At 46.4% G+C, this 15,152-nt stretch overlaps 1 protein-coding gene across 3 annotated transcripts in view; it reads right to left on the reverse strand.

The window, feature by feature from the left end:
• Positions 1 to 7,478: 7,478 nt before the first annotated feature.
• Positions 7,479 to 15,152, reverse strand: part of LOC135809641 (uncharacterized) — a 27,083-nt gene continuing 19,409 nt past the window's right edge. For all 3 annotated transcript variants that reach the window (XM_065323040.1, XM_065323039.1, XM_065323041.1), the window contains 5 exons: positions 14,601 to 14,681; positions 11,470 to 11,662; positions 10,811 to 10,888; positions 9,473 to 9,501; positions 7,479 to 8,846 (listed from right to left, as the gene is read on the reverse strand). In XM_065323040.1, coding sequence (XP_065179112.1) covers positions 8,226 to 8,846; positions 9,473 to 9,501; positions 10,811 to 10,888; positions 11,470 to 11,662; positions 14,601 to 14,681 — 1,002 coding nt within the window. In that variant the 3' untranslated portion in view covers positions 7,479 to 8,225. The remainder of the gene's footprint in view (positions 8,847 to 9,472; positions 9,502 to 10,810; positions 10,889 to 11,469; positions 11,663 to 14,600; positions 14,682 to 15,152) is intronic.

Here is a 15,152-nt window from a genome sequence, read left to right on the forward strand (position 1 = left end):
ACCCGGTATGCCGTCACTTCCCGTAGCTTTGCGAGCATCTACCTGCTGAAGGAGACGTTGAACGTCCGATGGAGTTACAGGGGAGAACTCGGTTAGGGAGACAGGCCCGTTGGGGCCACACGGAACGCCGAGATGGTCGGGTCGGTTTGTGTCTGTAACAATAGAGTGGAACGTGTTGCTGATCTCATGGACATCGCAGCACGGATCTTGACGGCACCGTGAGCGCCCTGTCACGGCATTGAGAATTTCCCAAGACTTTCTTGGGTTACCAGCATTCTCTTTGCACTGGGTGGCGAAGTACGCATTTTTCTTTTGCCGAGAAGCGTTCCGAGCAATGCTACGTGCTCGTTTGAACTCAGTGTGAAGATTTCCATTCGTTTTGTCCTGTCTCCAACGTTTATGAATGCGACGTTTTCGCTGCATTAGCCTGTGTAGTTCTGCGTCTACCCACCGTGGTGTGGACTGTCTGGGAGGCTTTGAGTTACATAGGGGGGCATGCTTATCCATAACGTGCATAAACTTGGCATGCCATTCTCTCCACATGATATTTACATCATTGAAGTCAGAAAAGTCATGTAGGTTGGCCTCACAGATATCATGACGGAACGCGGTACTGTCTATCTTATGCCTTATGGATTCTTCTCATGTGCCTTGGGGCCTGCCGTGTAGTCCGGGGAACATCGACCTGGATATTGCACTCCACGGCACTGTGATCACTGATATCAAGAGGTACGACAGTAGCTACAGTTGCATGGGTAGGGTCAGCCAGAATGAGATCAATTATAGTACCATTCGGACAGCGGGGAGTTTCACGAGTGGGTTCTCTAACGATGTTCTTGAGGCCATAGGCGGCACAGAGGTCACTGAGATAGTGATGCTGGGGACCAGGCTGTTTTGGGTCCATGTTGACGTTGAAGTCACCAACCATTGTAATGGAGGCCGATTGCAGCTTGGCACGCAGGATCACCGCTTCTAGGTCTGTCCAGTAAGATACTGATTCCCCGGGGGGACGGTAGATACAACCAATCAAGTGGCAGCCAAGTGGACCTTTTATTTCCAACCAAGCAGACTCGATCTTGTCGGAATGAAGGTCAGAACGGGCTCGAATAGGAAGGTCTTGGTGGTAATAAAAGCAGACCCCACCACCCATCCGGCCGTGCCTGTCATTACGGTGTAAATTGTAACCATGGATACTAAGTTCTCCGTCTGCAATTTCGGGACTCAGCCACGTCTCCGAGATACCCAAGACATCGTAGCTGCGGTCGCGGATGAGGGCAGCTACTTCTGCACGCTTGTACCGTAGGCTACATATGTTTATGGCACCGATCTTGAGAGGCGCTGCGGTCTGGGTAGGTGGAGGGTGTACTGAGGGTGACTGTGCATGCGGAGTGGCAGGATTCCTAGGGGAGAAGGGTTTGGCAAGAGGGTTCAGCGGCATGAGTGTTCAGGAGGAGATAATTTACAGAAGAAAACGGTATATACAAATAGAGCAATAGATGGGCTGGGTTCATAGAATGTGGACAGTTTTCAACGAGTACTTACTCAGTGGCTTCCTCTGCGGGCAGCGTCAACTCTCTCTGCCAGCTTCTTGCGCTCACGGTTTGAATACTCCTTAGCCCACGCAATTTGCGGGTCGTTCAAGGCAGAGGCAGGTGGTTCAGTGCGCCCGGATAAGACAGTGGCGGAGAAGGTGTGTTTGCCTGCTGCACATCTGAAGCCTTCTTCATCAGGAGAGGGGGTTGTCCCGCTGCTCTTTTCTTTGTCTCCAGGTTGACTGAAAGCCGGCACATGGTTACTGGTATCAGTTGTGCCAGTGCTGGTCCCATTGGCTAAAAGTGCCTGGCGATAGCTGTTGACTGAGGCAGTGTTCAGCCCTGCGTTGCTAGCTGCACCTGTCTCCACACTGACGACAGCTGGCTCTGCAGCGGCTTCTGCGGGCTGGGTAGTCGCCGTACCCGTATTAGTGGCTGTACTGACGCTGGGGGGAGGGTTTGTACTCGTACCGGTTGTGTTGCGGTGCTGCGTTTGTGGAGGCCGGGAAGCTGCATGTGCCCCACGGTTGGGACATGCTTTAGCCTCGTGGCCACTGTTGTTGCAGCGCCAACATGTTTGCTGTTGGCTACGGTGCCATACTCGCAGTTTCAACTGACCTACGGTAACCGTAGATGGAACTGGTGATCGGAGGACCAGGCTGAGAACACGGGTGCCAGTACTTATTTCCAATCCCTCAAATAATACTTTTTTCTGTTGAGGCGACCCAACAATTCGGCCGAATTGGCCCAGCGCAGCACACAATTTACTGTTTTGAAGCCCGACAGGGCACCCAAACACATGCAGATGGGTTAAGTCCACCCCGGAAATCTCGCAGAGCACCTGCTTACCGGAAATCCGGATTCCTGCGTCCAGTATTTTTTCCCGCTCAGCAGAACTGTTCACTGTAACTACGCAATGTCCAGGCTTGCCCTGAAGGTCCACCTGGCAGACCTGACTTATATCTACCTTACTCTGCTTGAGCGCCTTGGCGTAAAACAAGTGGTCTGCAGACCAGTCCTTCTCAATCCTAAAAGAAAAGGAGGCCGGAGCAGGAGCTCCAAAACTGCCAACCATCTCCATCGTACTCAGATGCTTCCATGTAATTGGGCGACACCGCCCGTTTGGTTCTGCGAATTCAAATAAAAATGTACCTACCTACCTATTCATCATATTTCTGTCCCTCCAGGAAATCGCGATTCCACGGATGCAACAAATTTCGCGATTTTGGCCCAAACCCGCGATTCTCAGCAAAATCCGCGATTTCCCGCGTTTTCTGTTGTTTTCTGCACTATATCTCACATTTTTTGCACTTTTCACGCAGTTATTTTCATGATTCTGTAGGTTATTTGTACGAGCGTACAGTACGACTATCGAGTAGATATACGATGCAACAAATTTCGTGATTTGGCCCAAATCCGCAATTTTCAGCAAATAATTCCACGAATTCCTGGCAAGTTCTGCATCATTCCGCACTTTTCGTCGCATTTTTTGTAACTTTCTGCCGCAATTTCTTGCGCAAGGTTTCGAGAGTTTTCTCCGCAAATTCCCGCAGGGGCAGATATTTGAAGAACAAACTTCGTCGTTCAGAAAAGCTATTTCGGAATATTTTCAGTCACGTAATTTTCTGCATGCCGATCTTGCTAGAACGGAGACTGACTTCAACTGATCCAGCATACAAGCAGCACTCGCTTTGTGTTTTTGGAGAGGATGGGTGACAAGATTACGGAGTCAGAAGTGGACATCGTCGACGATGCAGAGACGAGAATAATAATGAAGATGGAAATGAAAATATGTTCATCTCCAAGAAGGTACTGAGTAGGGCTGAGTAGGGTAGCATTTTCTTCGGGTATCGGGTCCGGGTAGTTTTCCACGGGTAGCACGGGTACCCGATCGGGTAATGTTGCCATGGTAAAACCACAATGCCCCTTCCCTTGCGCATTGGGTAGACATGCTTGAATTATTTGTACACGTGCACTGTACATGATGTCATCTGCGACCTCGGGTTTTCGGGTACTATTCGGTACCCGAGGTCCTCACGGGTAGCACGGGTACCCGACTACCCGTGCACACCACTAGTACTGAGTACATCAAGCACCTTCGTGTGTGTAGCTCTGTCTTTCTTGTGGAAGACTCCACAGAAAGACAATGTCCAGCTTGTTGAAACTGAAACTGCCTCTCAGTTGAAATCGTTCAGGGAAGACATCTATTCAAGACATCATTGATCCATTCTCAAGAACCATCGTAAGAAATTAAATCAAATCATGTTATCGATAAGAATGGCGAAGTGTGAGTGTCTTGTTTTGACTGCAGGAAACTAGGCCTTGACGGATTATGCTAATATTCTCGTGAAATTATGCTTTTCGCATTGCTGAAAAAAATGGCAGAATTATGCTATTTTTATGCTAAAAGTTATCATATTATGCCGCATCATGCTCACATATGCTGCTAATGTATATGGTTCTGTGCAAAATAACAGGGGAATTTTTTGTAGAGGGCGTTGTACGATTCGTACTGTAGTAGCAAAAGTTCAACGGGGTCAACGCACCGTCCGACCTCGCTACGACTAGGCTCCGGCGGATTATGCTCGCGAAAATATGGAATTATGCTTTCATGGATTCTCGCATTATGCTCGTAAAATCCTCATATTATGCTTTGGCACCCCGGGATATATATTCACTTTGTTGTACTTATGGAGCCTCAAAGTTCGGAAAATTGTGCCTTTTTCGTACTTGCAAGTTGCAAGTGGCCATAAGTACAACAAAATACATGAGTATCCCCATACCAAGCTGCAAGGTATCCATGCATGTTAGAGATCAACATGGAAAAGAGAAAACATTACTTCTTCTATTCATCACTTGATTTCTTTTGTACTTCAGTAAAAAATATTATTTCATTGCCAAATTAGTTCAAGAGAGAGCTGCGCAAACATTCTTGTCAGTATTCAGGTCTACTCGCTGACATGCCGTTACCCTGTTCATAGTAGTCCCCCCCCCCTTCCCAATCTGTACTCTCTTGTACCATCATCCTTCAATGCGACGGACCCCACGATAGGCGGTCAGCCTTTGGGTCATCCTAATAAAGTTATTATTATTATTAGTTTGAGTTACCTTTGAAGATTATCATGTTCAACTCACGGTCTTCATAATCATCATACTCTTCCAACCGATGTCACCCTCACCCTGCGAATAATCAGCTCATCTCTCCCGTAGCTCCACTTCTCCTTCCATCATGACCGAACATCAACTATACATCCGTTTCGAGCAATATCCATAGCCTGCAGTCATATCATGGCTGCTAAAATCCAGACTACCAGAAGTCATGACTTCGTAACAAGCATAATGTACAAATGTAATGTACATGTACACGGAGTTTTGCGGACTACCCGCCACTATCTCGTCCGCTACGGGATACCTGATGAAGGCTGATTCACTCGCATCTTCTGCTACATGTACTGTGTCAGTGTGAGAAAGAACTTTGAAGAAGACGAGTTCGAGCATACAATATCGTAACTGTATTGCCATGATTTCTACCCTGCTTTTCATTGAAAACACTATCTGCATGACCTCTGAACCCTTTACCATGCAGACCACCAGCACTGATCAGGTGCATTGTACACAATCGTATAGCCTACATACTACAACTGTGGTATAATCGTGTAGTTATGCTCCTACCTCCGAGAGGACGCCAAATTATGCTCCAAATTTTCAACCACCAAATTATGCCAATACTTATGCCGGCATAATCCGCCGGTGCCTAGCTACGACCGTCACTGATTGTAGTGGACTGGACATGTTATCAAGGGAGTCGTAAACCTACGACTTCCTGGTGCATCTACTTGTACTTGTACTTGTAAAACATGTACAACTGTATGGAATTTGATGTGAACAGTCGGATTATTCCAATTTATGCGATTCGTATGCAATTTAATGAAGTTGAAGACACCACTGCAGCTGTACTTATGGTTGATAAATATGGTGGTAAAGACACACCTGGCAATATGGCGGTAAACACACGCCTGCCCACACACGCTCTCTAGTGGTGTCTTCAACTTCATTCTCCCGAGTCAAGCTCCGTATGAAGACATCCAAGAAGAAGATTGCCTGATGAGTCCAGCGGGGACGAAACGTACGTCGCAATCGAGCTATGTCATTGCTGTGTCGTCATCTATGTGCCATGCGCTACTTGATGTACCAGCCTGCTATGCCGGATACCGCCAGCCATGCATCGACCAGGCGCCAGGCGCGAACTGATGGTGGTGGTGGTGAGAAGGAGAGCTCTGTGCCAGAACTTTGCAGCCTAGAGAGCGTGTGTGGGCAGGCGTGTGTTTACCGCCATATTGCCAGGTGTGTCTTTACCACCATATTTATCAATCGTATGCAATTTGCCTCGAATTATGCGCTTATTCGATTTTGGTAGGAATTATGCGAAAAATTATGCTAGCATAATCCGTCAAGGCCTACAGGAAACTGTATTTCAATAATTGTGGCTCAACGTAGTGCTTACGCAGTTTACTGCTTCGAACACATCTTCATTCCTACTCCCAAAATAACTCTGTACAATTTATTGATGTAACATTATCATGATTATGGTACATTGTCTTTCTCGTTGTGCTGCTATAACGTGTATTATAAGTACATGCATACGAGTACTGTGTACCGTTTACTGTCTCCTTGTCAGTGTTTTTGGGCGATCCTCCACACCTTCATTTGTCCATTACGTATTTTCCTTATTAATTTTATAGAAATATTCACTCATTACAACTTCTTGTGATTGCTGGTGCGAATGTAGCCTGCGATGCCTGCTTGTTAGTGAGAGTGCACCAGACATGTATCGATATGTATGTCTGACGAGATGTTCTTGAACTGGCATGCTGCTTTGACAAGAACTTTGGTTAGATAAGGTTTAGAATTGGGTGCTCAATGGCCTGGAGGAATTAATCATGTTTGCGATCAGTATCACCAAGAGTACGGTTCTTCCGTCTACGTATCTCTTCTTGGCCTGCGGATTGGTTGAAAAAGAGATAAAATAAGTTCTACCCCCGTAACTTTATCCGCAAGGTCACGTGACTCTAGCTGGTAGTCCCGCTGCCTATTTGTGTGTGTGCGCGCGTGTGTGAGTGTGTGTGTGTGAGTGTGTGCATGTGTGTGTGTGTTTGTGTGTGTGTGTGAGTAAGTGTGCACGCGCATGTGTGTGTATGTTTTTGTGCATGCGTGAGAAAGAGAATGTATCATAATGTGTGTGTAAGAGGGAGAGAGAGAGAATGTGTGTGTGTGTGTGTGGATGTATGTGTGTGAGTAAGTGTGCACGCGCATGTGTGTGTATGTTTATGTGCATGCGTGAGAAAGAGAATGTATCATACTGTGTGTGTAAGAGAGAGAGAGAGAGAGAGAGAGAGAGAGAGAGAGAGAGAGAGAGAGAGAGAGAGAGAGAGAGAGAGAGAGAGAGAGAGAGAGAGAGAGAGAATGTGTGTGTGTGTGTGTGTGTGTGTGTGTGTGTGGATGTGTGTGTGTGTGTGATTTAGAGAATCAATGTGTGTGTGAGAGAGAGAGATTTAGAGAATGAGTGTGTGTTTGTGTGTGTGTGTGCGCGCGCGTGTACGCACGTGTCAGTGTATGTGAGAAAAGGGAGAGAGTGTGGGTGTATGTTTGTGTAATGGTGTGGGCATGTGTGGATTTGGCACTATATGATTTAAGTCCCCAGCTCGTTTCTATGTCATTCAGGCTGGAACTGCTGCTGCATAGCCCCAAGTCTGAAGACTTGGCAACTTCACACCTGCACCTGACTCGTGCGCTATGATACGCGTCGCCTATGATACCCCTCAGAATTTCCCACCTTACTCCCCTTATGTTCAGGCCAGGGAGTCGTAAATTATTTTACGACTCCCTGGTTCAGGCTGCCCGTTTAGGAGCCATCAGTTGCCTGACGATCGTAGTAATACGTGAAACTCAGAGTTGTGACAAAGCTTCCAATCTCTCTTGTAATACAGAAGTAGCTATATTCTGCCTGTGACTACTCACAGAGAAAGAGTGGTTGCAACTGTACATTCCGCATGTAACTGTTCGCATGGAATTATAGTGGTCACAACTGTATTCTGTGACCGTTCATAGGGAATTATAGTTTCCACAACAAATCCTGCAGTACGAAGCACTCTGCGAGCAGTCACGAACTGTGTACTTTACACATGTACATGTATGGTGATTTGTGACTGGTCATGGGGCATTGTGACTGGTAAACTAATTTGTGACTGGTCATGGGGGGTTTGTGACTGTTTGACTGGTCATGGGGACCGTGATTGGTCATGGGGCCTTGACTGGTCACTGAGTCCTACATATATGCTCTCCATAACAGCAAATGAAGCAGCATCAGCAGCGGCAGCGTAATGGCATAGCAGTTACCATTTAGAGATTGCTGTAAAGGCTACTCTATGATACTGAAAACAGGTGCACAAAGTGGCAGAGGTGATCCACTCAGTCCTGGCCAACAGGCGACAGCATCCTATTCCATGTATATTATATATTACATTTCAAGTATCTGTGGCTCCAAAAAGACAATACTACAATCCACTATTAAATGACCTATCTACAGCAATCAGTAACTGCATGTAAACACATGTATTGAGATTTTGCAGAATGCTCATGATGTAATGGCTGGTGTTGCTCAACCCACATATACGGCACAATGATGTAATATTGTTAGAGTGAGGTTAGAATCTGCACAGAGAATGATCTTCTTGGATTGGATAGCCGATGTAGAAGCTGCTGAAACTGCTTGCACTGCTCCTCATCCACAAAATAATCGTTTGGAAGTCTGTAGACCGTCTTGGCACACATACTCACAGGCAATGTCGGCGGCTTGATGGCATTTGCTGAGCCAACATGAACTGGTATTATAGGTGGAAGCCTTTGGTTGGGTGACATACGACCAGAGAACTCCATGGATTGAATTTTGTTCACTTCGGCCATGGTCAGTTTGAAAGTGCCATCGAAATCAGCATCCAGTCGAGCGCTGTACATTTCCTCTGTCATAGACAGGTTCAGTGGGTAATGCTGGTCCAGCAAGACTACAATGTAGTCAACACACTTTAGCTGTTCGTCCAGCCAAGTGTTACAACAGTCCGCCATCTCAGCACAGTCCTCGGGCTCGATATCAGACACGACATGTACCTGATTGCGCTTAAGAGCGTCGGACAACGTCTGTGCCTGCTCGAGACTCGTGCTCGTGTAGCGTGAGTAGCTGAGATAGACAGAGCATCCAAGGTAGACGTTGGTGGTTTCAGTCGCCACTGATGGGCATGGTGCCTTCCTTGGTCGGACCTGTAGCAGACACGAAGGCACGTTGAAAGAAAAGTACACGTTGGCCAATATGCTTCCAAAACTGCTCGCCTCACTACTTGTGGAAAGGCTAAGCACAGACATGTTAGGTTGACATCTTCCTCAGTCCACTGTTGTGTTTAAAAAAGATCAAGGCAGTGTGCTATGGGATCATAGCTGTTTGGCCCAAGATCCAGATTCAGAATACAACGTAATGAATGAGATTCTTTCAAGTATGGATGAACAACAACACTGTTTCACTTGACAGCACGGAAGATAGCACACTTGTCACTTGAGCAAGCTCAGGCTATACTGCAATGCTCTGCCAAAGTTACGTTGTGCAAGGAACGTAGAGATTACATGTATAGCAAAGCAAGATTGGACTCTAGCACTGGAAAACCGGAGAGTCTAACCAGTCATAAAGTCTAACGTTTTAACGACCACTTATTTGTCGTTATTTGAAACAAACAAAAAAGTTATCGCTAGATGTCTGTGTAAAGATGCGCATACAGATGTGTGGCCAGGTAGCCATCGTTAAACTTTCGGCACGTAATCATGCCAAAATTACAAAAACGTTAAATTTTTTGGTCGTTAAACTTTCCGGTTTTACAGTAGGCTCAATGCCTCACCTTGCCATTTAACATCCGGAGTTGAAATCCTGGAAAAGAAACAGTGCAAATGAACCATTAGCATGAGAGGAGGATAACTTTCACCCAACTTAATCTCCGGATAGGTACCCAGTCCGACCTTCTAAGGTCTCATCAGCGGAGCTCCGAGTGACAGAATAATCCAATTGTCTAAAGTTCAGTGAAGAAAAATAAAAGAAATAAAATAGAACGGACTCGAATGGAGAGCCAAGCATAACCTTATGGAAAACTTGTAGTTCCTTGGTCCTTTTTCTTTTCCATAAATAAAAAATAGTTTAATTTCTGGCTACTACGAGTACTAGTACTAGAAAGTTGTATTCAGGGTCGAGGAATACAATACGGTGAAACCTGTCTAAGGGGCCTATTATATGTGCAACTCCAGCCCGGGCTGGAGCGAGCGGGCCAGCCCGCCAAGGGTGTTTACATGTGCAAGGCCGGGCTGGTCGCCAGCCCGCAGTGAGTTTATATGCGCTGAGCACACGCCAGCCCGTTGTGAGTATGCAGCAAACACACTACGACTGTAGTGTGCTGCCCCGGGCTGAAACGCAGGGCTGCAAGCCATACTCAGGTTATAAACCTAAACACTTTTTTCCTCACACAATGTATTCTTCTGCTGATCTTTTTTCACGCTGTGGCACATGTTTGGTGTGTTGTATCACCTCGTTTCTTTTTCCTGTTTTTCACATTTTTAGCTGTCCATATCAAAGTATTTTGCAAGTAGTTCCCCTTCCATTTAAATGTAAATCATGCATGTCGACAAATAAACAGTGCTCACTGTACGTCCTTCTTGTTGCTGTACAAAAAGCTTCATAGATTTTCAAAGCAGTATCGGGAATCCTCATTATAACTTCCCTCAAAAGGTAAAAGTATCTATTTTGTAGTATGAACGCAGTGTCGACACCATAATAATACAACTCTGGCCCGGGCTGGTCTGTTTATATGTGCTTTTTCTGGCCCGCCTAGCCGGGATCCCGGGTGCCTCGAGGCGGGATCCCGCCTCGCCGGGCCAGCCCGCTTGCCATGTAAACGCACCACAGGTTTTGTGTGGATTTGTGTACAACCCCAAGATCCCGTTGCAGGCGGGCTGGCCCGCCTGTCGACCAGCCCGGGCTGGAGCTGCACATAGCCAAATGTGGTCTCTGTTGCCAGGTGGTCTCCTTATCCAGGGTCGTTTGGCTGCAAATAGCATCCCTTGGTCCTGGTTACAGTGGTCTTCTGAGGCAGATAGTCGCCTTATCAGAGTGGTCTCCTTGACAGCGGGTTTACTGTAGTTTCATTGTACCAGCAAAATAAGACCACTAACTTGGCTGCCAGGCTTACCTCTTGAATGCCTGATGCTCAAAAACAGGAGAATGCTCAGAATGGAAATAACAAGTGCCAGTCCCCCTACGGATATCCCTGCAAGAGAGCGAGAGCAACAGACAAGGATACGACACACCACTAAGCCACTCATTGTAATCACAAACAAAATAGGGCCCGAGCGCGATACGTCAAAACCAGGCCTAGCCATAACAAACACTGACGTTCAGATCCGCTTGGATCTAGTTTTCGTATGCGGCTGTGCATATTAGGGCGGATTCCTTGACAGCAGGGTGACACATCCACCCAGGCTGACTGGACGGCGCAGTCTCCCGGCCAAAACCCCAATGCAAGAAGAAAAACCTAACACCTATCCAGCAACATCATGGGCTTTTCCACAGGGTGCTGTACATCAGCAGCAGAATACAGGACAGAGATGTATGATACGAATGAGCACTGTCATTATGATTTCAGTGTCCAAAAATTATGGCTGCACATTTCCCTCAAATTCTGCCAGCATGTTTCGCAGTGTTCCGCTCGCAGTGGGACACCAACAAACAATAACACCAAACATAAAACTTGCAGAGGACACTTCCAAACCTAAGACTGTTACTTGTTTCGCAAACTGTAACTCTGACCTGCAGAGCCAATCGTTCTTCATCACATCAACAATCTCTTACCGATAGAAAGTTTCAGATTGTCTTCGAGCAGCTGGTCAGTTGTTTCGATTTGAGTAGTTGTAACCAGGGGTGCTGTTGACGGTGATAATGTGGGCTCCAATGTTACATTGCCGGGCTCGGAAATATTGCTTCTCAAAGTGAATGTTTTGCCGGTTGACCATTCTTTGGTGCACGGCTCATACATGTAGTTCAGCTGGATGGATAGCAGTAGGGCATGCACAAAACGTGGGCAAAAGATGTTGCAGTAGTGTACACAAAAGCTTGGTCAAAACATACAGCACCGGTAATACAGTCAGACCTCGCTTATCCGGTCCTCTTTTATCCGAATCCCTCACCATCTGGAACAAAATCGTCGGTTACCGATTTACAGCATATGCCATGCATACATACAGTATGTGTGTTTGATTATCCGGTTCCCTCACCTAGCCGGATATTTTTGTGGAAAACGGATGTGTGCGGTTATGCAAGGTGCAGTACGAGATTGTTGCAGCAAGCCCGCTAACTTAGTACAGGCTGGCTGCAATATGCTACACAGCCAAACCTCCTTTATCCAGCAACAATGGGGGTTTGGCTGATTTCTCCTAGACTAGGCAGGGTGATGCATTAACAAAATGCATCACACACTTGGACAGTATGCACATTAAGTCATGCAATTTTCGTGTTCTTTCTATCAAAAGGGGTGGAACAGTTGTCCCTCTCTAATCTGGCACTTGTTTATCCAGCACTCTTGCAAACCAGCACACTTTCTGGCAAAACGGATTTTTCAGTTCATTTTCTACGCTTTAATCCGGCACTTGAATTCCGCCTCCAGCAGCGATTTTCTGCAACAAATCACTCAAACTGTACATAATTCGATTTTCTAATCCAGCAGTTGTACATCGCATACTGTCAGGGACCATTGTAAAATACACAACACATGTAACATACACTTGGGAATATCCTATGCTAGTGCATAGGATATTCCCAAGTGTATGTTATATACATGCATTCCACAAAGTACTTGCTTTGACACAGAAAATCCCTACGTTTTGACGTACGACACAAACATGTATGATAATATGTGGGCCGGGTTGGAGGGCAGGATTTGATAATCCAGCACCCTTATTTATCCAGCAGAAAATGCCGTTGCAAAAGGTGCCGGATTAGAGAAGGACGACTGTAATCTCACACAGTTTGCAACTGGTCTATGCGGTTCACAGTTGACAAGTTCGCATCACAGTATGAATTAGTAGTTGTTTACGACTCCTTGGTAGGAACTCATCAAAGTATACATTGCCCACACATTGGTGCGACACCAATGAGCACCATAGTATGTACCCAGCAAAGCAAGCTCTAGAGATCATGACGGCTGAATCGTGCTGGATCCCCGTAAGCTCCGAGGGATGGGCTCGAGGGCAAGATCTCAACCGCCATGACCGACTCTTTGAGAGCGCATCAGGTGAAAGCGCTCTCTGGTCGATGTTACTGCTCAAAGGAGAAAGGAAGACTGAGCTGTTCTGTCGAAGTGCAATTGCATACTCCAGTCTCATAGATGAAGACTGCAGTGCTAGCATGCTACAATGCGTTCCAGCATTACTTGGCTACAGTGGCAATGGATGTTGATAAACTTCATCAACAACTTTGAATTCCAACGCCAAGCCAAACTTCCACAGGTCCAAGAGGTCTCGCTTTAGAATCAGCAATTGAATTTGATATCAGCAATAAAGCATAAATTCTCTCTCTCTCTCTCTCTCTCTCTCTCTCTCTCTCTCTCTCTCTCTCTCTCTCTCTCTCTCTCTCTCTCTATCTCTCTTTCTCTCTCTCTAAATGCTGTGTCATCTGTTTTAATAATGGCATTGCGCAAGTGGTACCGTGGGGACTCATATCAGCTAAATTTTGGTATGGATATCATATAATGGGATACATTTGGCAACGCGTTGCAAACCTCCCAGTAAAGACCACCTGCCAGTAAAGACCACCTTTTTGGAACCAAGGGGTGGCCATTAACTACAGGTTAACTTTAATTTTTCCAATAACGACTGGCATCTATCGGTCATGATGAGTTTATTATGCTCCGGGGCAGGAGAGCACACTGTTGGCATGGCCTGGACACTGGTTACATGTTGTGTACGAAACAAACATCTCCACCATTTGTTTTGGAAAAGGACGAATGCGGGTTAACGTGGTAAAAAATCGTGGGCACTGGATAATTTAGCAGGTCCGACTGTAATCTCTAGGACGCAATGGGTGGTTGCCTATTTCGGTTTTTGGTTCATATCAGGGTTCTAGCCAGGTAAAATAGTAGGGGGAGGGGGGGGGGGGACGGGCAGGGGCACAGTTACCCATGACCCATTTTTCCATTTTCCAAAAATTGCCTGGCCACTCAAAATGCAATGTACCCCGACTTCACCTTAAAAACAAGTGCGCACGGTGCCTTATGAACCCTCTGTTAGCGACTATCGGCTGCGTTTTCGTTGAATGGCTCGAAAAACACAAAAATTGACAAAAAATTAGGAGGCCAACACTTTTTCACAGGAGGCGCTCAATCAGAGTAAAGGTCACTGCGCCCCCTACCCTCCCTTGGCTTGAACCCTGCATATGCATCCATTCTGGCAAGCAAAGTGTCTGTTGATATTTGTTCTTGACAACATCACAAGGTCAGAGAGTGACAATGCGGTGCATTGTTTTTGTTTCTATTGCTCAGAGGAAGTAGGTACGACATGGCCAATTTTCAAGTCACACTCACTTTCACCCCAGGGGATGTAAATTCGATGCTTGCTGTGAGCCTCTTATCGAAGGTGATCAAGTACTTGAATTTGCTGCTCTATAACCTATGTGATCATTACTTACTTTCAAAACTACATGTAGCTTAACGGGATCTTGCTTCTCTACCTTCAGGACGAGTGCTCATGACTTTGGGTATATTCCCAACTGTCACCGAAAACTCGCCCACGTGTACAGTTCAATACACAGTACCGGAGTATCTACAGGGTTAACTTGCTGGTACTCAGTAGTAGTATGTTTACTCCTCAGTGTGGCAGTGGGTAGTGCAGCACACCAGAACTAACCAGCATGTTGACTTAGTTGTTATTCTACTAGGGGAATTCCCTTTGGCATCTGAAAATGCCGGCTTTCAAGGTTAGGATGCTTACATGGACCAGTGCACATTCCGTGCGATCATTTATGTAGCCCAGCTCCACTTGAACAGAAAGTTCCCAGGCACCTTTTGGAAGCTGCACAGACCAGAAACAGACCAAAAAATAAATGGAGATCAGTACACGCTAAATTACACATAACAGCAAGCATAAGAAGGGCAGGGTTCATGATCGTCTGGCCAGGGCCGGAGGCAGCTTCCGCGGAGCGGTACGGCTGAAGGGCCATCTTTAAGGGGGTCTGGGGTCCTCCCCCGAAACATTTTTGGAATTTAGATGGAAAATCCTGCACTAGTGCACTCTGGGCGACTCCCTGTACAAAAATCATACATCAAAACTTTTTCTCCCCGGTTTTGGACGTTCCACGTGGACCGACTTTTTGGGAAGTTGGTACGGACATGGCCGTACCGGCCGTACCAGTGGTGCCGGCCCTGCTGGCTTATGGTCACATGACTCATACCTAACAGCGGACAAGGTCTTTTTGAAAACTAGCTTGACGATTCTAAATTCACGGTCCTCTTTTTCTTTGGAATCGAAGTCAATTTCAATGAG

The sequence above is a fragment of the Sycon ciliatum genome, chromosome 2, assembly GCF_964019385.1.
Source record: "Sycon ciliatum chromosome 2, ocSycCili1.1, whole genome shotgun sequence".
Lineage (NCBI taxonomy): Eukaryota > Metazoa > Porifera > Calcarea > Leucosolenida > Sycettidae > Sycon > Sycon ciliatum.